We start from the raw sequence: 22,394 nt of genomic DNA, 5'->3' as shown, positions 1-22,394 counted from the left end.
GGATCAAGTAAAGTCCTCTTAATTTAGTTCTACTATGTATAAGGGGTAATGTGAAAAGAAAGAAAAGACAAAAAGACAGAAACCTACAATATGGTCATCTTTTTATGCACTTACCTTCTAAATTGTTGATATGTCTTATATCTATGGGTCATTATTTCTTCCAGTAATTTAATAAACCTTTTCAAAGTCCTTACTTTGTTATCCAAATCAAGGTAGGTTTCTCTTGCTTCTTGGTACTGCCTATTTTATGAACAAAATAATCAGTAAGTAAGTGCCATTCAAAAGGACACAAATGCATGCAAAACCTCACATACACATACACTTAGCAAGGAAAGCTGAGGGAAAGTGGAGCGAGCGGCAGGTTCCTTAATTCTCCAGAGAACACACATCGCCAGGATGAGCATGTGGGCCCACTGAGGACTGGAACAAGGTCCGGAGACGAAGCGCCAGCCCTTGACAGTACCTGAGGAAAGTGCTCAGGCGGGCCACAGAGGTGGCGACCGTAAAGAAAAAAATGTGTGTCTTCTAAAGGTGAAAGGAGTACACCTTTCCCTTAGTGTAAGAAATGTTTCCTTTAGTGACAGCTGCAGCACAGGAACACAGACACAGGGAGCTCAAGGGTCCCTCCAGCCTCTACCCCCGTCTAGACAGGACAAGACCAAAGAGGCAGAGATGACACAGCTGTGCGGAAGGGCCATGGCTAGGGCATGGGCAGGGCAGAAGAGCCTGATAGATAAAGCATGAAAGCAACTTTGTCTTTCCTCTTTCTCCTTCCAATGTCCAGTCCAGAAAAATCTAACTAAAACAAAAAATGAGTATCAAAAGGCACACACGCCACATCCATAGAGAGATTTATAGGAAGAGTAGATGGGAAAATGCAGCAGAACTCCCCTACAAAGAAAATTTACTTGCTAGACCAATGTCACAAAGTTGGTAAAAACCAAGTGCCACTAATTAAAAGGAAACATAAGACAAGTGGCTACCAAGAAAAAAAACAGAACAACGCAGAAAGGAAAGAAGTGATAAATACCTCAGAGAACAGACAGGTAAACTAGAGAAGACGGTCAGGCAGAGGAGGGGTGCAGCAATAATCTAAGAACCCAAGGCATGTGATCAGACAGGAGAAGGAAGCACATGTGGGCCTGCTTGCTTCTGCAAACCAAAAAGATGCCACCTAGCAGCGTATGGTGCTTAAGAGTTAAATTTACTTGCTTATTCCAGAGGCTAAAGTAAGAAATCACCTAGACCAAGAGAGAGCCTTGAAATGAGCTGAATGAAGACTTGTGCACATGAACTGATTTTCCCTAGTCAGGGAATTGCAAGGCTGATCACCCTTTGTTTTTCATATAAACGGGAGATTTTGGATTCTCATTATGATCAGGATGACATTTCTTGTAGAACTTTTCTATTCACAGAGCTAAAAACATAAATTCATACTGATATCCTCAACTGCAACTGCAGTTTAATCACACAAATTTTCTCCATCTAATTATTCCATGCAAGGATGAAAAATGACTTATACACAACATTAACCTGCATTTGCACAAACATTGAAAGTATATTTAATAAATATATTAAGATAGAAAGAAGTAAAGGTGATGACAAGCAGAGAGAAATTACTTTGCATTGGGTGGATCTTCATACTGTATTTTTTTTTAAAAGATTTATTTATTTATGCACGCAGAACTGGGGTGCAGGCCAGAGGTGTGGGGGGCGGTGAGAGGACCCATCAGTGTCAGGGTGGGGAGCAGAACAGGCAGATAGACAAAGTACACTGCTGAGGGGAGCAGCAGGCAAGATAAGAGAGGTCTGCTGCACCCTGGGGGTCACCTCCCTGGCTGTACTGAAGTGGCTGCAGTTTGGCTTAACCTGGCAGTGCAGCGTTCCAATCTGCTGTGCCACCAGGGAGGGCCCTATCCCTATGCTTTTAAAACATGAGGTATTTTTTATTTTGAAGAAAAACTTCTCAATTTTTTTCTTGCCAATGTTTTCCAAAGTAGAGTTGTGATCACTTACTCGTTTCCATTTTTTAATACAAAAGTTCTTCATAAATTGTAACACCTACAATTTTCTACTGTAATTTAACCTACCTACAGTTGTATGCTGTTACACTACTATAATACATACATACATACTATAATTTCTAAGCACTATTTTAAATCGTAACACAGTTACTTGACCAAATTAATGTTCCTGGAGGTGTCTTGACATAAGAGTTTAACTGGGTATTCATTCTTAAAAGTGTTGTTAAAAGGCTTTGCTGAAGACCTCTTAATAACAACAACATAGTATGGGATACACAGCACTGAATACACTAATCACCCTATTCTGTTAACTATGGACTATCTTATTTGATGTCATAACAACCCTAAAAGGTAACTATTCCCATTGTATAGATTTAAAAAAATGATGTTTCAGAAGATTATGTAATTTGTTACATGACAGACAGCAGAATTACAATTCAACTTGAGTCTCTCTTGCTTTTGATTCTGTGGTCTAACTATACTGGAATGTCCATTTTTACTAGTAACAGAAAAATATCCAATTATTAAAATCTCACTGACATAAGTATACATTTCTTCACCTTGATACAGAGCGAAAAAAATGCTATAATTTGCGTTTAAGATGATCATTTTCATGTCAAGTTATAAAAACATTTATGTAAAAATAAGACTAGTTTACTTTTCCCTATCTGCAATAGCCACCTTTTTCCAAATTTACGATAAACATTTTTTATCTCATGATAACATGTATGGAAATAAAAAACCGACCACTTACCTCATTATTTCTTCTCGATCTCCATGACTAGCATGCTCTGCTTGTATCTTTTGTCTCAATCTATTAATTTCTTTATCCAAAATTGATGCAGATTTTTTTACTTCTATCCGCTCTGGGCAGATTTGTCTTGCTTGTGACATTTTCTCCTAAGATAACATATGTTTGATATCTTTAAAACTCTTCTTGATGTAAAAATTCGTTATACTGCTTTTGCCAAAATATGCAAAGTAAAAATTTGCAATTATGTTTAAAAAATGTATTTTAATCACACACAACACCAACATTATTTCTGGATATTTTTGGATATCTGTATTGACAAGTATCTGGAGGCATTTATCAATCTTCGAGAAAAGTGCATTACTGTGTACGACTTTAATCATTTGTAAGATCGCCAAAACGTCTTAGTGAAACAAATCTCAAGTTGCAGTGACATGTGGCAGCCGGGTGCTAGGGTCACATACAGCTTTTCTGTGCACTTTATAAATCTAATTAGTATTAAAATAACAAAACCCCCCTCATATTTGTAAATATTAGAACACCAAGGACCCTTTTATGCATAGCCCTTATTTTAAATTCATAACATTCCACATCTAAATCTTAAAACAGGTGAGGTGATGGACTAAATCACTTTCCTATGATTTACGAAAGTTGGAACCCAGCTCTGCTAGTTAGACTAATGTTGCTGTCAATTTATTTTCTGCTAAAAATACGGTTTGTGCTTAACAGTTGTCTACAAGGGTGTCTAGAACTAGGAGCTGCATCCCACACTAGCCGACCCACCGGTTCCTTAGAGGACAGAGCTCTTCTGCAGACCAGGCTGCGGCCGCCAACCCCCTGCCAAGCGGAGCGCTCAGCGGGCTGCGGCCGAGAGGGCAGCAAGACAGGGGGGCAGCAAGACAGGGGTGCCGCAGCCCCGCCTGGAATCCTCCCCACTTCGCCTATTTAAGTCTCCACACTCAGGGTCCCTGCGTCTTCCTTTGTTGACTCACCAAAACAGCTGTTATTCTTTGCAAAATATATATTCACCAGGCAACCTGTCTATGTTTGGAAACATGACATTAAGGAAAGTGCGCTTTAATAATCATGACTAGGGATGTGAACAAAAATGAAAGGAAAACGATGGCTCACCTCTAGTTCTTTTTCTTTCATATCCAGTTCTCGTTTCTTTTTATTTAAAGTGTCCAGATGTTCTTTTTGTTTTTCTTCATAATGCCGCTTCCCTCGTTTTTGGTTATCCACTTCAGAATCAGCAAGATTTAATTCATCCTATTTGAGTAAAACAAAATAAGCTGAAAAGTGTTTTGTTTTTTTAAAGTTATTTATTGCCTCATGTTGTTGTTACTTTTTGGACAGCATCTAATTTCTCCCCTCAGGTGTAGTAACCACAGTTAAAACAAAACAAAATGCTTCTTTTAAAATACTTACCAGCCTATGTATGAAATTAACTGACAACTTACTAAAGGAAGGAAGGACTGTGGAGCCTGAAGAGACAAACTGTTAAGTGTTCGGGTCTGCATGTTTCTGCATAGAAGTGAGGTGTTTTTCCCAAATTGAGAAGACATACAATAACATTCAAATGCTTACAAGAAGTCTCCAAATATTATGGTGCTTTCAACTTTATTCTGGTGACCAAGGTAGTTCTCTGGGAAGTCACACTGGCCTAAACAGAATTAAAACAATGGGGGTTTGGAATATTCACAGTGTTATCTGACAGAGGATATTGGATTTAGAAAGGTGACTTGATAAAAAAGAAAGTTGGTGTAGGGAAGAGAAGAATTTTAATACTGATTATTTAGTCATTCTTGGAGGTATAACCCCATAATTTTGGGCATAAAATGTAACTGAAAGTACTTTAAAAAAAATAGAAGTAGTCTACAATATGATAAAGTATATTGCAATGAATCATTTGAAAAAGACAGCATTGTAGCTAAAAAATATAGAAGGGGATTAAAAAACTTAACATTGGTTCTGTGCAGGTTACAGTCTCTCCTCACAAATTAATTTTGTAACTAATATTAACTTTGCAAGTGTTAATCAACACAAACTGTTCCATGAGAAAATTACTCCCTATGTCAAGATTTCTACAACTACAAGTTCATACCAAATACTCTAGACAAGTCACTAATACATCCGATGATGCTGCTGTTCAGCAATCACAGTGCTGTGTGAGCCAGACGCTCTCAGCCCAATGCTACTGAGGGCCAGGAGGAACAGGCAAAGGAGAAGCCTCTTGGTCAGTAGACCACTGCCACGCACGTTTACTAAAGGTCTCAACTGCGCTTTCAGAATCTGCAGCCAGTGTGAAGAGCTACTGCTTTTGGCCCATATGTTCTGCTCTTGAAACTATGGGTTCCCAGTTCCGGGAGTTGCTTTATTCTGGAGGTCTCTAAAAGAAGAGACCACAGTAATCATTTCTTGTTTTAAATTTTAAGTTGCCTGGGCTAACTATTTAAGGTTCCGACTTTCTTTTTCTATATTGTTTTAACATCTCATTTTGATTTTAAGTTACCCTGTCCTTTACCCATTTAATATTTTTTTATCTTTGTTGTAACTTTACTACTCTAATTCCTGAATTCAAAATTCTATCATATCTATTACTGACAATATTACTATGTATTTATATATTTACTTTTATTTAGTATGCTACTCTTTCTAAACCTAGTTTATCATTTTTTGCAATTGTGGAAATTTTGAATCTTGAATTCTTATGTCCTGCAGTAACATTTTTTCTCTTTCTCAATACTGTCTTTAATTCTCTTTTTCTTCTGACAAATTTAATAATTAAGTTTTATATTTTCCTTCATAATTAACTTACCAGTCTTTTATATTTTTTAGTCTTTTCTCAAACATGAGACAATAAGCCCCCTAAGTTATAATGGCAGACAAGAATCCCAGCTGTCTGAATAGCAATTGTCAGGAAATTCACCATGAACAAGGAAAAGCTGTTTCTATGCAACTCCTAACTTTTTTTCATAGTCTCTCTACTCTGGACATTTTAGAAAATACAATTTAAAATTAAAACAATATTAAGTTCATATGCAGTGCAAATTCTGTTAAGCTTTTAAAGTAACATTTTGAATGAATAACTTTTCATCTAAAAATTGGTGGTACATTAGAATGAAATCACTATATCTCTCTCCTCTGAAAACACTATTATTTCTCAATGTCATAAATAAGAATTGAAATTCTGAAAATAACTGAGTTACTCATAAAAATGAGAATAAGCTACTGATAGCTATATTTTTAAACAAAGGTAGAAATTTACACAGTGTAATTATTAAACAACTTTATTTCCCTAAATTTAGTTTTAAAGAGTATGTGCTATAAAAAGGCAACTGAATTCAGAATTAATTTCAGTTATGCCAATAAACAGAATCTGGGTATTATTTAAAGTTAAGCTTTTATAGCACCTAACCCTTGGGTTATTGGAAGGAAGTTGGAACAACAGAATAGGAAAACTCACAAACAGTATGGACAGACACAACGTCCTTATCCTGTTCTAAACGAGAAGGGAAGAAACCCATAAAAAGTGATTAAAAGCTGTGATTTGAGGAAATTTATCCAGCGATTTATTTTCATAAAGACATCAGCAGAAGTGTTTGATTTTAACTGATCTAATGAGAAAAATATAAAAATGCTTCACATCTCATTTTTATGGTGGAGGTTTACATTTATCGTTAAGTTTTTTTTTGGGGTAGTATCTAGAGAGTACATTATGGGTATAAAATTAAAACAAAGCACACACAGCACATGATCACAACTACATAATACCTTCAGTGGGTCAGCTTGCTCTGAGAGCTGATTAATTTTCAGCTTAATTGCATCATATTTGTTTTCTGCTTCTACTTTCAAACCTTTAAGATGTTCCATGTATTCTTTTTGTTGTTCCATATTTTTCTCAACCATTTTCATTTTGATTTTATTCTCTTGCGCTTCATCTTCCTAGTAACATTTTACAGAGCATATTCAGTTAATTAAAATAAGTTATTAAATAAAATTAAAAAAATAAAAGTACAAACAATTCGGAGAAATAGAAACAATAGGCTATAAGCAAAACAAATCCAAGACAAGCAGCCTCGAACATTCTCATACCATTAATGGCAAATCAGTATGTAGGAAAAAACAGGCAAAAAGTAAGGAGTGATATTGAGAAGACAAGTTGAACTGCCTTATGCTTATTAAGGCTATACCAAAAAAAAAATTTACTTTAATTCTCTCACCTTTTCCTTCAAGATATACTGTGTATAAATACATATCTTGTGCTAGACAACAGGCCAAATGCTGAGTAAGTAAAAATAGTCTGTATCTTTAAGAAGTACAGTAAGTATAGTAACTAAGAATTAAAGCAGCAAATAAACAGAGAACAAGGTTATTAATAAAAGAAGGAAGACAAGTTCTTATGAGAGTAAATCCACAGCGGTGCGGGACCCTTACCTGCTGCTCACTATTACATACTGAGGGTTTAGTATGGTGCTTGGTGCAGACTACACACCTATTATGTATTCATCGTACAGGACTTGAGATCTATCAACCCTTGCTGTTACTCAGAGATGCTAAGCCAAATGTCATGAACACTGTTTTAGTTGTGGGAGATGGAGGTGAAGGAGGTGGTTGGAAAACCAAAATAATTCATAAGAAAAAAAAAAGTTTAAAAAAGTAACAAGTATGTTACTCAGTTGCATTGAGAGAAAAGGAAAGGATGAAAAGAGATGACAACTGACTAAAAAATATCCACTAAACTGATATTCTCTGAGAAACATACTAAATGGTTTATTTAGAAGCACAACTAAGGTTTGATAAAGTTTTATTTCATGGAGTAGAAGACAAAATAAATTATCATGCATGCAAGCTGTATGTATAAAACATTGAGAAAACTAAAATCATACAATAGATAGTTTCTTTCCTACTATTATATAAAGACAGCAGTCATAAAAATTACCCACAATGAAAAAGGATTAAAAAAAAAAAAAAAAAAAGCTGGGTTAAGGTCCCACCAACCTACATGACAGTTTTATCCTTTAACATGACATTTAGATTCAAGGAAAGAATCTTACCAAGGTTGCAATATCCACAGACTGGTGTTCTTCTATATTCTCAAGTTCCCGAATTTCAGAAATACTTTTTCTTATTTTCATCTGAAAGAAAAGTATTTGTATTTTAGTAACAGCAAAGCAAAGAATCAAGTTAAAAGAAAAACCCTGGAAAGAAAGTATTCATCCACAAAAGTCTCTGCTTTGTTGAAGGTGGCTTCTTTAGTTACTGAACGAGACACAGTAATAGCAAGAGAATCAAGTGCAGTTATGCAAAAAATCTGCTACATCATTCTTCCTGCTAATTCATGCTCATGTAAAACAGATGAAATACTGCATCTTTGCATTTTAAGTGAAGACAATGTTGAATTCAGAGAAAGTAACTTCTCTGAAATACCCATCTCAACTTACAGTCCGGGGATTTTCAAAGTATAACCCAATCACTCTCTCAGTGTCTGCTGAGACTCTTTTGAGGGATCCCTGATGTCAAAACTATTTTCATAATACTAAGACATTACCCACCACTGCAAATGAGCATATAGGAAGGTTAAGACTCTTGATGGGTATGTATCACCATAACACTGACTGTAGCAGCTTATATGGCAAGAGTTAAATTTTTAATAGATAGTTACACATATATAAAATATAAATCTTCTCACTGAAGATTTTGGCTTTTGAAAATGTTTTCATTAAAATGTTATTCATGTAAATACATAGTAAGTTTATTATTTGACAATATTCTGAAATGTCCGGTCTGTTTTTTACATTTTAAAATGACAAGTTTATTAGCAAAGGGAGAGAGAGGCATGCCGGAAGTGCTGCTTGTTTTCATGTTCATGTAAATATAGACAGATGAAGTCATTAGATATTTATAGAAATGTCAACCTTCTCACTAGACATTTTTGGTTTTCAAAATGATTTTTTCATTTTCAAAATTCAGTATAATTTTTCAAATTGTATTTATGCTGACATGAGTTTTTTATTTTAAAGTAAATAAACACTCTTAATTAAAATATTTTAATAGTATAGATAGATGTAACCCACATAAATGAAAGTTACTAGATACTATTTATAAAAACAAATGTCCAGTTCATCCTTAAATCATTCTGGCTTTGAAAAATACAGTAATTTTTCATAAAAATGTTACCATCATGAGTTTACTATTTTAGTATTAAAGTTTGTTTTAATTTTAATAATGTAAACACTGATATAATCTACATAAATGAAAGCTCTTTTTATGATTATAGATGAAGAGCTTGATTTGAGTTCAACAAATTTGAGAATTCTAACTCAATGAATGGTAGGATCTTAAATTAAGCTGGAAGTGATAAGTTGAGAAAAGCAAAGTGATTTTTTTTTTTTTACCTTTAACTCTTTAAAATGTAGTTGGCACCTCTTAAGAAATTCTTCATTGCGTTTAATATCCTTTTCAAGGGCAGACATATGTTGTTGCAGGTTTACTATCTGGGCTTTCTTATTTTCAACCTCATTCTCCAATTCACTTTACAGAGAAAAGAGGATTAAAAAATAATTTAAGTCTACTCAATATTACAAATATTTTAGATCTTTACAAAGAAAGGTTTATTTGTAATAACTTATTTGCAAAACCCTACTCAGGTAAATCAGTGCCTATTCTGGTACTCCTACCAGATTATTAATTAAGAACATGAAAATACAGTGCTCTCAAAAGTCATCTCCTCAACTGGAGCCAAGTTTCATTTGTGCACAGTAACAAGCAGAGAGAGAAACAGAATTATGACCTGAAGGGCTCAAGTAACAACAAAAAGAAGTCAGGAAAAAACCCACAACATTACAGTGTGAACAGGACACCGTACCATCTGCCTGCAGCACTGTGGAGAGTGAAGAATGAGTTTACAGAAGTGGCCAATGACCTGTGTCCTCTAGTGTCCATCATCTGAACCAACAAGGCAGGATGGAAAGACACAGAGAGAGCCACGGAGTGGTGAGAACAGAGAATCCAGCAGTAAATACATACCACACTCGTGGGTGAAATGAAGGAAGAGGGGAAGACCAGGAGGAGGGCGAGGGCGAAAGGAAGCAGATGCCAAAGCTGTACAGGGCCTAATGCGGCAGAGGCAGCTGTCTCAGAGTAGTGACCTCCCTGCCAGTGGGCTGGGCTGAACAGGCTTTCCTTCTTGGGGGATAAAAATGTCTGGAATTGAGTAATGTTGATGGCTGCAATACCTAGTGAATATAACAAATCTCTAAACTGTCCACATTAAAATAGTGTAAATCTTATGGCGTGTGAATTATACCTTAATTTTAAAAGTCATATATACATAAGCATATCAAGTGTTCTGGAAATATGTATGAAGTGATAAACTATTACTTTACTTTTGAAAGAAGGAGAAGGGCAATGAATTTCACTCTTCATTGTATATCATTCTGCACTGCTAGAATGTTCTCATCACATGCACCTATACTTGTAATTATTTTAATTGTCATCAGCGACTATGGGATTATGATCTGCTTTTGTTTTAAAATTTATAATTTCTGTATTTTGATAAAAAGCACTAAAGAATTTTTTTAATTCCCAAATATCAGATAACTATCATATTCATTCGGGTCAAAGCAAATGTCACAAAAGTCATGTAAATGTCATGAGAAAGTGGGATATTTTCAATCAGTAAAGTATATCAGCATGGGAACAGCTTTTAAAATCCAGTATTAACCGGGCTTTTACAACAAACTTTTGCCCACTACCTAAAAAGGAAGTTAAATAATCCATAACAAACCCAAGATCTGAACTCCTACTGCTAACAGGCTAGAATCAGTGATTGTGATTTGCTACTGCTGATATACTTACCCCCTTCCCCCAAAACATCCCACTTTTTAAAGGCTCGGAATACAAACGCCCACAAGGCAGTGTTGCCGAAAGAAAAAGTGTGCACTGCAGAGCGACACACCCACCATGACAATGGTCAGATGTCAGCACGTGCGCTCACTCGACTATCATGTGACTCAGTCCTCCCAGTTGAGACCCAGGAAAGCCTAATTCAACGTCATGGTGCAATACACAAAATGTGTCACTATATGTGTCCCTTTTATACAGGTACACTCCAACATTCATGGGCTGTCACCCACCCCGTCTGAGATTCAGAGCCACTCAAGAGTTATGTCACTACACTGATCTGCTGGTCAGTCAACGTTTTTCCATTCTAAGTTTGATGAAACTTCTGATATCCCCCATATTTATTTTCCTTTATGCTCCACTCACAATCACAAAAATAACCAGTATTATCTAAATCTATTTCAACAAAATTATTCTCTTACATGTCATTTAGAACACTTACATTTACTCAATTTTCCAGCATATTTCTTTCATTTAAGTTCCAAGTACTTATTCTTAAGAGCATATAAGTAACTAATTCAGTTTCAACCCATCAACTCATCAACGTAATTTGTTTGGCTAGGAAATGATGTTTTTTTTTGGTATCAAAAATTCTTTTGCATGTTTCTGAATCTTTATTGTACTTACTAGTTTTTCGCCTCTTAAGCTGTCTGCTCCAGATTATTTTCCTGCATCTGTATCCTACTGGGTTGTTGTAGGAGTCATGACGTAGTTTTTCTATGCAAAAATGCATCATGATTTTCGAACAGTCTAATAATTGTACTGACTCATCTTTCTAGAAAAGGTGAACTCACAGTGCCATTCAGAGCCCCACACAACCTTGTGCCAGAATACAAACCAGTACACTTGTTTCTTTGCTGAGCAAAATCAGCAAAGCTAAATAATGAAAAAAGTGGTATTGCTGATTTACATTTACTTAAACTCTCTATCTTCGTGGACAGGCAGTAGACAACAGGCAAGTCAGCACTGACAAAGACGACCAGAACATGGTTGTCAACGTGAGCCAACCTAGAATTCTACACTCAGTTTATTCACAATTCTTCATGGAAACTACTGATAAAGTAGCATGAAAGGGACTGCCCTCAGAGAAAAGTGGACCAACATAGTAAGGTCAGCCTGGACACCAACCTTATTTCAGAATCCACATCTCTGCTCAGGAATTTAGGTCTTGTATTTTCAGATGAATAGTAACGTCCTGCAAATACCTGATCACCATCAGCAGTAAAAGCTTCTCTACAGTTTCTGGGCGGCCTCTGGGACTGCATTACTGTACGAGCGACAGAGTTACTCTAAGAGAACAGATGGAAAATGTATTTTTCCAGTTATTCCAAAGCATTTCTGATGCCACAATTTCAAGGTATTACTTATATTTATTTTATGAGTAAAGTGTTTTTATTTAAACTTTCATATGAAAAAAATCCCATGAAGTAAAAGTTTCAAGACCATGCTTAAGATTCAAACAATTAAAACTAATGAATCTTTAAAGCAGAGTAACTTTTCTTTGACAAAATGATACATTTTACTTTGAAATTGTAATACTGACATCTATTTAAGATTACAAACAATTTAAATTACATTTTCAAATGTACTTTAAAAATAAATATTATGGGCTCTCCCTGATAGCGCAAAGAGTTAAAGCACTGCGTTATGAAGCTCTCCAAAGCCACTGCGGCAGGAGTTCAATCCCCAGCTCTGGAGGTGACCCACATGGCTCAGCAGAACTCTTCTGATCCGCTCACTGCTCCCCTCAGCAGTGTACTTTGTCAGTCAGCCTGTTCTGCTCTCCACTCTGTCTCTGGTGAAATCCTTTCACCCACCACACCTCTGCTCTATACCCCAGTTCTATAAACATAAAATAAATAAATCCTTTAAAAAGGGCAAATATTTACTGTTTAAGAAAAGGAAAATACCAGATAGTTTCACTCATAGCAGGAGCATAAAGGACCAGGGGTGGGGGGAGGGGAGGTGGGGGGGGTTGTCTGTGGTGTTGGCACACAGGTGATTTAGTGATGGGAATCCCACGGGGACTGCAACTGAGATGGGAAAAGGCACAAAATGATGTAAAAATAAACTATTAGTTTAAAAAATAAATTAAAAAAGTATATTTACTTTACCCCAGTTCATAACTCTAGTTTATTTTTCTATATGACTTTTACACCTTAAGAAGAAGTACAAAGAAATGTCCAGTAAAAGGCCAGTATAACTCAATCATGGAGGGAAAGTCCAGGAATATTTAAGCCACAGAAGAAATAAAAAGAATTAGGTATAACTGAAGTCTAGTCAACCTCTCCTTGGGGAGACCTTGACCAGAAGACTTCATAACTTCCAAGAATTCTTCTAAAAATATTAAAGAGCCAATCCCACAAAAAAGTACAAATTAAACCTGCAACACACACACACACACACACTCAATCACTGCTGGACTGCTCACACCACTGAAACTTCTGTTTCTATCAGTGAGAACAAACACTGTAGTGTTTGTCTTGATTATTGTTTGAATTTTTTTGCCCTCAGCAAGTTTTTTATTTTAAAGATTTACTTATTTATGCATACAGAGCTGGGGTACAGGCCAGAGGTGCAGGGGCAGTGAGAGGATTCACCGGAGACAGAGTGGGGAGCAGAACAGGCCGAATGATGATGTACACTGCTGAGGGGAGCCGCGGGCGAGTCAGGAGAGGTCTGCTGCACTATGTGGATCAGCTCCCGGCCAGGGATCGAACTCATGCTGAAGTGGCTTTAGCTTCTCAACGCTGTGCTTTAACCCGCTGAGCCACCAGGGAGGGCCTGCCCTCAGCAAATTTATGCCAATAGGTGAAATGTGATTGAATGTAACAAGTACACAGAAATATATATGCAAGTAAAAAGTAAACTAATTTATTCTGTAGACTCAAAGGCTTAAGAAAATTAATGAATAAAATACCAAGTAAAGTACTTGTTTAAAAACTGAGTAACTTATCTGTAAAAATGAATTTGGCAATAAATCAAGAACAAAAAAAGTCAAACCACTATGCAGCAGAAGAATAATACACATGTGAAATTATTTTAAGAGCAAAATATTTTAAAGGAAGTATATAGAAGCAACCAGTTCTCTATTAAACTACAGATACCCTAACAAAGTAAAAGTACAATAGTGAAACATAACAGGAACTCTACAACAGAGAAGGAACAGGTATTCAGATAACCTTCAGTCTTGAAAATTTAAAAATTGCAAAAACACAGTGAACATTTGGTCTTACCTTGATTAGGAGCACTGTCTCTATGCTTCGCATGTCAATGAGGCTATTTGCAACAACTGCGTTGTCTATGTCTAAAGCTGTGAGAACTGTTGGAAACTCTGGGTGATAAGCAGCTCTGTAAGAGAAACATGAAATAAGGATCAACTTCTCAAATTCTAATTGCATAGACTTTCAATGAGCAAATAGGTTGTAAACATATTAAGACAGTGGAACTAGCTGAGAACACTTGAACACCTGTCTGTAATCAGTTTATTACCTGGCAAGCAGCTACATAATACCATCCGTGAGGTGCTTTCTACGCATACCATCAACATGCTGTCATGGAATTAAATAAGCTAGTACTTCAGAAAGAATGAAAGGACCAACTATGTCAATGTATCAAATGTGGTCTGGACTGACCACAGAACCAAGCAAAGCAAGGTTGCTGGCACGTTCACAGGAGCTATGTCGGCATGTGATGAAGTTATTAAAGCTTGACTGGGGCAAGAAAAAAGGGAGGGAGAGAAAATCAGAAATAGATGACTCTTGTGAAACGTTTTTCCTATAAAAGGAAATGGAAAAATGGGGTCATTAACTTTATGACAGAGCTCAACAGGAAGTACAAAAACCAGGGGAGGGTGCTCTGGAAACTCCTGTTTCAGCAGTCAGTGAAACAGGACTGAAGGGAGCTGGAGTTAAGAGGAGGAGGGTGTGGTGGGAAACTGCTGTGAGTGCGCATGCCAGCAGGTGGTCCATGGGAGCATGGCAGCCCGGGCAGGGGCAGGGTGCAGCAGCCCCGGGCAGGAGAACGGGCACAGGGCAGCGCAAGATGAGACTTAGGGCCACACTCCCTGCATGGCGGGGTCCGCATAATTCCCTTGCCAGCGGATCTGCCTTGTACGGCCCCCTCATCACAAACCTCCTGTAAGGACTGGGAGGGCTGAAGTGTCCCTTATTCAGCTATTTGTCCACTGGCCTAACTAAATTAAAGCACCTTGATGACATTTTACAAATTAGCAGTGTTAATGTTACCACCAAACCGTTTCAATTATGAACTTGCAAGTGACTGAGCAAAACTAGAAACAGTATTTAATCACTGTTGCCGTACCTGTGTCTTACATCATACACCTCACTCCGGAACTCAGAGACTATTATCTGCGGTCTTGTCCCTGGGGAGTAAAACCTCTTCATCAGTTCCTGAAGAACCCGCTCATCAGCATGGTTATGGCACCAGTAGGCTTGCAGAAGTCCTTTTAAGCAAGACTCAATAGCCAAAGCAAGCTCAGGATCCCGAAGATGAATACAAGCTCCTGAATGGGAAAATTTTTAATGAAAAGGCCCATAAATTGTTACTTATCTTGAAATATTAATGTAACAATCTCCTTATAACAGTTCCCTAGTAACTTCAAAATATTTTCATACAAAACAGCTTGGATGATATTATAGATCTTCTTTAACTGAGTGTGAAATCTCAACATATTCACTGGTGCTCCGCACTGAAGTTCACCAAATCCTATGAAAAACCTATCTTACTGAAATATAAGTTAACAGTGATCTTTCTATGTAAGTTTCTACCACTCCAACCTGTGAATGGTGTTTGGAAAAATAAGCCAAGGATGTAAAGCTTCTTCATTATCTTCTCTAGAACCAAATAATATTGAGATTTTAGATTTAAAGGTGAAAAACTGCCTCATTCATTGACATGATACAGAGGCATGTATCATTAAAACAAAGACACATTACTCTAGAGCATGCAACATAGCAACAGTGTATTGATCACAAAACACATTAGTGTCATTTTCAGCTATGACCACAGAACTAGAGATAGCTGGAAGGGGAAAGACGGGAAGAAAGGCATCAACTCATCTCTTAAAATTCTCATGTAAATGACTCCAGATTTTACACTTTGAAGAGAACTTAGAAATACCCTTGCCCAAATGAAAGAAAAACTAAGAAAGTCATAAGAAAGTCATTTATAAACATAACACAAAAATCAGGTGGTGAATGTTACTCTGATTATAACTTGAGGTCATCAGATTTTCCTATTAATCAATTTATTCAAATTAGTTCACTCATTTAGTCATCTATTCAGGAAAAAAATTAGACTTAGATTATTCAACTTTTTAATTACTTTTCCTTTTTGTATACTGACTTTATTCCATTATACTTTGAAAAAAATGGAAAAATCATAAAATTTAAAGTGTTTTTATAACTTTTTGTTAAATTATGTACAAATTAAAGTCCACATATAACTACACAGCTAGTTGATCATTGTTTTAAAACCGAAGCCAATGGACCCCTTCCTGAAAATAAACTCATTTCCAGTGTTTATTATACATAAACTGTAATAAATACCTAAAGGGCCTACAGGTTTATGGGTAAAACGCCCACGTCTGTAAGCATTATCTATTGCTTCAAGAAGAGCTGGAACATTCAGGCCAAATCTTTTAAGTCGATCACTTTTAGTATCTTTCAGTTCCTTCAGCTGCCTCTGATGATAGCTCAGTGTATCCTTCACATCTGACTCTTCTCTCCTAAAAAATGAAAGTGTAAAATAGTACAGATGTGATAGCTATACAAATATCCAGCCTTTCTCCCAATACCTGCAAATCAACAAGTGACCAGCTAATGTAAAAACCAGATTTCTTTATTTAAAATATTTGCGTTACTAGAGAAAAACAGAAGTCCCTCAAAACTCAGAGTGGAAAAAAAGATGCAACAGTGAGGAGGAACAGAATCCCAGAGACTGCTCAACTCTGCAATGATAAGGGGTCTTTAGAGAGTGATTTTTAAAGGTCCCTTACTCTGCAGAAGAAACAAAGTCTCATTTTCTCTCTGAAGGTAAAGAACTACATAATTTTCAAATAACTGAAAAAAGTTCTCAAAATGGCGAAACACACCTAATCCTGGTATGCTCTTCCTTGTCCTTTTCTATGGCTTGCTGAAACTGTTCAATCTCTTGGTTGACAGAGCTTTCTTGATCTTGCAAGGCCTTTACTCTCTCTTTTAACCAACATATTTTTTTTTGCCTTTCCAATCGTTCGGGTTCCAAAGATTGATCAGTGCTAACAGCAAATAAGAACATAAAAAGTTAAATAAAAAACTTACTATCTGAAAAGCATGAAGCAGAAATCCCTTTGTCAATAACACAGAAAATGTAACAGTCTATTATTTCACTGGGGTTACTTAATCATGAAATGAAGTCACCCTGAAAACTGCCAAGTATGGACGTTACCTTTTTTTTAGTTCTTCAATCCTTTTGCAAAGCTGTTCATCATCTTTCTTTAAAGCTCTGTACTCATTCAAGGAACGGTTATATATAACCTAACAAAAAATTACACACTTTAGTTAGACGAAGAAAAAAAAAAACCATCAAGCCCACTGATGCAGACACACACATTAAAGTAAAGTGCACAAACGGACACGAGAAGCCATGCCACTTCTGGAAGCCAGAGGCAGTGCAGAGTCCTCTCAGTCACAGAGCTCTGCGTTTACAAACAGCGTTCACCGCGCCCGAGGCCGGGACGCCCGCACCTCAGCGTCATTGTAGGTCCTCTTCTTGGCCGTCACGTCTGCTTTAAGCGCCAGGCATTCGGGCGCGCGGGCGCTTGTCTCTTCGCTGATCTTTTCAAGTTTATCCTGAATGTCTTTGTACTTTTTTTCTGCATCATTCAGTCGAACCTTTAAGGAAAAAAAAAAAAATTGGAATGTTAGTTTATTTTTAATAGGCATAAAAAAGTTAGAGCATTCACATCCCCAAAACAAACTTAATTTCACCCTAAGTAAGTTTAAGACATTAAATAAGCAAACAGAATTTTAGAAAATACTGTAATTTAATTCAACATTTATTTATTCAACAAAGGTGTTATCTTCTAGTAATACGAAGATACTCGAACAACTGTATTCAAGTAACAATTAAAGGGAGATAAGTGCAATTAGTTGAGAAACATTCACACAAACTGGTAGTAGTTTGTATCTAATAATGCTCTGCTAACATCTACCTATTTATAAGTCTATGTCTGCCAGAAAACAGAAAAGCTTTCAAAGGAAAAGTAAGATTCAAGGTGAGACTAAAAGATAAATCAAAATGTTCTAGAAAAAAATTAGGACAAAGATACTAGAGGTAGATGGAAAGACATGCTTATTGTTTTTGAAGTGAAAATTTGAGGTGAGAGGTGGATGCAGCTGAACTTCCACAGGTTACCTGAAGAGGGAGTAAAAAAACCAGAGATCGCCTAAATAAAGGTATGCTGAATCATTGCTGTTAGTTTTTACATATACATCTATACCATTGATAGACTTATGTCATAAACCTTAAAAGGAGAAACAGTCTTTGGTGGGAAGAGGCAAGAAAGGAAAATTCAAGGTATGACAACCAAGCTTGGGACCCAAAACTCCTAAGTTAAATAAACCACAAATAGCTCAGTAATCAAAACCTGGAATATTACATTTTGGTCACTACCAAAAGACTAGTTTCCACCAAAACCAAAATATCGACTCCTTTTACCCAATTTGTCAACCCTGAATTGTTCATTTTATTTTATAAAGATTTATTTATTTATATATATATAACTGGCATACAGGCCAGAGGTGCAGGGGCGGTGAGAGGATTCACCAGAGACAGAGTGGGGAGCAGAACAGGCAGATCCACGAAGTCCACTGCTGAGGGGAGCAGTGGGTGGGTCAGGAGAGGTCTGCCGCACTGTGTGGGTCACCTCCTGGCCAGGAATCAAACTTGTGCTGCAGTGGCTGCGACAGCTTCACAGTGCTGTGCTTTAATGCGCTGGGATGTCAATTTTAAATGGGCGAAATGCATGTCATTTGAATTACGCCTCAATAAAGCTGTTTTAAATGACATGGTAAAGGTTCCAACAGAGATTTACTGCCTTTGTTGACCACTCCATCCACTTCTACTCTAGGCCTAGGCGGAAGACTCCTGACTTTTTTACTTCTTAAATAGCAGTTTCTACCTAGGCTCTTTTAAATCTGAGGATGAAATGAACCCTAACAGACTTAATAGTTTATCTCATATGTGCTCCGGTTCTGGGCTTCAAATCTCAGTTCCCTGGAAGTCCTACAGCGATGTCTGAGCACTGTGCTCAGTTCTACACACTCGTGCAACTTAGTTATAACTGACTATGGTTCCTCAGCCCTCTTAACTTTCCAATTCTTCATGAAGCCAAGAGTAGAAGCCTTCTGCTCTCACATCTCTACTGGGCAACAAAGTACCACTGTCTACCTGTATGGACCTACCACATCTCGCTCAGGCTGCGGTCAGCCTTCTACAATACCCTTCTTAGAAGACAAAGGTCACCACAGTCCCTTAGGTGAGCATCAATGGAGTAACACAAGTGTAGTTAAGGTTGAAATTGCTATTGCTGAAAACCACAAATAAGACTAATACCAGTAATCTCAAGATTAAATAAAATAAATCTGCATTAAAAAACTTCCATAAAAAAAAAAAACTGCCATTACCTGCTGTTCTTCCATTTTCCTGTCAAGCCTAGCAGCACGCTCTTCTCCAATTTTGATATTATCTCTGATAGCATTCAATTGCTTTTCAATTTCATTGACCTAAAAAATTATAGGCCAAATCACATATAAGAGACTAACTGTAACCAAACACATACTGTATCACTATATGCACATAAGTAATTAAGTGAGAGTTACCACCGCCCAAGCCATTTCATGTTTCAGGTATTCTAAATTAGTCTTCATTGTACTTAGACCGGCAATGCTTTGAAATCGTTCTTCTTTTTCCAAACACTGGCGCTTGAGTTCAGTAAGTCGCTTAAAAAAAAAAAAAAAAAAAGACCAACATTTACCAACATTGAAAAAGCACACTTTTTACCAGTATATTTCTTTTGAATACATTGCCTAATAAAAGCACTATAAAAGATTTGCTAGAAAATGACCTCTTTAAAGTGAGAAAAAAATTTTTGCTTCTGACATACTTTTACTAGGTAAAATGACATTACTAATTTCTGCACTATGAAAATGGCCAAACACTCTTTACATAAAGATCAATGTAAATAACAGTTCAAGACTATACAACTTCAAACAAATTCCAAAATTCAGTTTCTTATTTCTCTCATTTCCATATCTGATAAGACAGGCTAGTCTGTCCTGGGCGAAGAACACCAAGAACACATTCCAAAGACAATGGTTCAGGTTCAAGAGGAATTTATTTTCAAAATTCAAATTTAAGCAACATTTTTTTAATCTAAATTCTCTCTTAATAATAAACAAGACCACCAAATGAATATGAAATCTAATGACGAGAACAGCTTCTGGAGTTGCTTAATATCCTACACTGTAAGTAGACTTATATTCTACATATAGGAATCTGAAAAATATTGGCAAACCTCTTCTCCTTGATTAATCTGCTCTTTTGTTCTTTCTTTTGTTTCCATAATGTATGAATAGTCTTCCTTCATTTGTTCGAGTTGAGTTGCTTTCATGAAGAACTGTATCAACAACAGGGGAAACAGAATTAAGAATTTGTAAACTTGCACAGAACAATGAAAATACAAAGAATTTGATCTCCAAATACAGAGCAACTATGTAAAAAGACATTAAAGACATACTCAAAATAGTACATATCAAAACAAAAGAACTATCTTATTTCAGCCCCCAAATTTAGCTACCTGGCTAAGTTCACATCTTCACTTTCCTTTGCAAAAGCTCTGAAACCCCAAGGAAAGAGAACACATCAAAATGTGTTTGGTGTAACAATATGCTACTTTGAAATTTTTACTAATTCTTCCATTCTTTAAGCAAATACAAAAACAGAAAACACCCAGATCCTTGATCTCTGTACATCTTGAATTTTTAAAATGGTAAACACTAAAACACAATAAAAAAATTGTAGTTAAGTTTTAGCTATAGGTGAATACTTTGTTTGCTTTCTAAGTTTTAACTAATTTAAGGCTTAAGCATTACTGAGTATGTATGGCCAATCATTCCCTTGTAGCTTTGTATTTCTTGAAAAATTAATTTCTGGAAAATAATAATCTATTATCTCCAAAAACTTTAAAGCAAAATGTGAAAGTAAAGATTTACCAAGACAATTATCTTACTTAATAGTTTCTTAAATTAATTCTTACTGTTATTTTTCACAAATAGGTGTCTTGAAAAGCACCCAATATTTACTTTGTGAGCAACAATAATGTTGCTAGGTAGATATATGCTCATCTATAAATGTGTTCTTCTGGGATAAATTTATATTTACTTTGTACTTGTCGCCCTCATTTTTAGACTGCAAGAACTGTTTGCTCATCTCTTGTGTTAAAACAGAAACTGGATTATCCACCTGAAAAAAACAAAAAAAAGGTTAATTAAAAATATTTCACTTTAGTGCTTCAAAAAGAAATGAACAAAAATACACATTACAAACTGACCTAGGAGTGACATCAAGAGGCCTAAGTATTAGCCAAATGTTAAAGCATTAGGGGTAAATTGAGAGAAATTAATTATCCTAATGTAGAAAAAAATGCTTCACTACTTCATGATATTAAAATAAACAACTATAGTCGAAACTAAAGATCCTGCCATTACATGGAGGCACCAGCACAAAGCACCCCTATGCAGCTGGTACCAGCAGACAACAGAGCTGAAGAAAACCCCCGCCAGGGAGTCAGCTGACTGAGCTTCTTGGCTGTACTGTCTCTATGCTATGTAGCTTTGGGCAAGATAGTTTCACCATCTAATCTAGAAGTCCAGCCTGGTTGTTTCTAAATTATAATTACAAATACCATTCATTTTTTCCTACAGCATTTCTCTTTATTTCCCATTTGTTTCTTCTTCATGAAGTAATTACAAAACAGATGGAAATAAAGAGCCTGGATTAGATGATCTCTAATGACAATGCCTGGCTACTGATACAGGTGTACTGTATTTCCAATTATTCAGTTAAAATCTTTGTGGGAAGAGCTTAACCCTAGTCCTCTATAGGTATAGTCAGTACCTTGGAAATACATAAAGATGTGCTTTATCCTTCCAGAATCAATTTCCTTTCTGCAAGAACCCAACCACTGAGTTTAGGTTAACTATAATGCTATGCTACTCTGACTAGGAAAACAAACAGTAAAACTTAAAGACTTCATTAACATAAACCCTGGCACTGCCAGTACACACTTAGTGCGTCTGACTGACCACTCTATTGAGTTAAAGAGTTATATACTGAAAATGACTGCTGAATTACTAAGTTTTAAGGAACATCTCTAACAAAAATTATATTCTTTCTGTGGTCAATTCACTCAGGGCCATTTTAATTCTTTACACAGCACAAATGAAATTACACGCACACACAACAAATGGTTTCATTCATCAGCCTGAAACGCATTTAGCAATTACCTGTATGTTAAAATGATCAAGAATCGCAATCAGTTCTTCTTTCCTAGTAGAAACCACGGTGCCTAGTTTATAAGAAACATAAAATGACCAGATTGTTTCTAGGACAGTACTACAGAAGAAAAGGAGCAATTACTTATAAGTACT

At 36.3% G+C, this 22,394-nt stretch overlaps 1 protein-coding gene across 2 annotated transcripts in view; it reads right to left on the bottom strand.

The window, feature by feature from the left end:
- SMC6 (structural maintenance of chromosomes 6) overlaps positions 1-22,394 on the bottom strand; it is a 46,558-nt gene that overhangs the window by 8,272 nt on the left and 15,892 nt on the right. For both annotated transcript variants that reach the window (XM_012727640.1, XM_004686427.2), the window contains 18 exons: positions 22,251-22,312; positions 21,127-21,207; positions 20,261-20,362; positions 19,566-19,685; positions 19,371-19,469; positions 17,430-17,576; positions 17,131-17,219; positions 16,796-16,960; positions 16,251-16,429; positions 15,004-15,205; positions 13,917-14,031; positions 11,809-11,969; positions 9,174-9,309; positions 7,833-7,913; positions 6,550-6,720; positions 3,907-4,044; positions 2,779-2,924; positions 115-240 (listed from right to left, as the gene is read on the bottom strand). In XM_012727640.1, the coding sequence (XP_012583094.1) occupies positions 115-240; positions 2,779-2,924; positions 3,907-4,044; positions 6,550-6,720; positions 7,833-7,913; positions 9,174-9,309; positions 11,809-11,969; positions 13,917-14,031; positions 15,004-15,205; positions 16,251-16,429; positions 16,796-16,960; positions 17,131-17,219; positions 17,430-17,576; positions 19,371-19,469; positions 19,566-19,685; positions 20,261-20,362; positions 21,127-21,207; positions 22,251-22,312 (2,320 nt within the window). The remainder of the gene's footprint in view (positions 1-114; positions 241-2,778; positions 2,925-3,906; positions 4,045-6,549; positions 6,721-7,832; positions 7,914-9,173; positions 9,310-11,808; positions 11,970-13,916; positions 14,032-15,003; positions 15,206-16,250; positions 16,430-16,795; positions 16,961-17,130; positions 17,220-17,429; positions 17,577-19,370; positions 19,470-19,565; positions 19,686-20,260; positions 20,363-21,126; positions 21,208-22,250; positions 22,313-22,394) is intronic.

This window comes from Condylura cristata, unplaced genomic scaffold, assembly GCF_000260355.1.
Source record: "Condylura cristata isolate star-nosed mole 26May11 unplaced genomic scaffold, ConCri1.0 scaffold00020, whole genome shotgun sequence".
NCBI classification, from domain to species: Eukaryota; Metazoa; Chordata; class Mammalia; order Eulipotyphla; family Talpidae; genus Condylura; species Condylura cristata.
The sequence above is the reverse complement of the archived record's forward strand: the minus strand, read 5'-3'. Positions and strand labels throughout refer to the sequence as shown.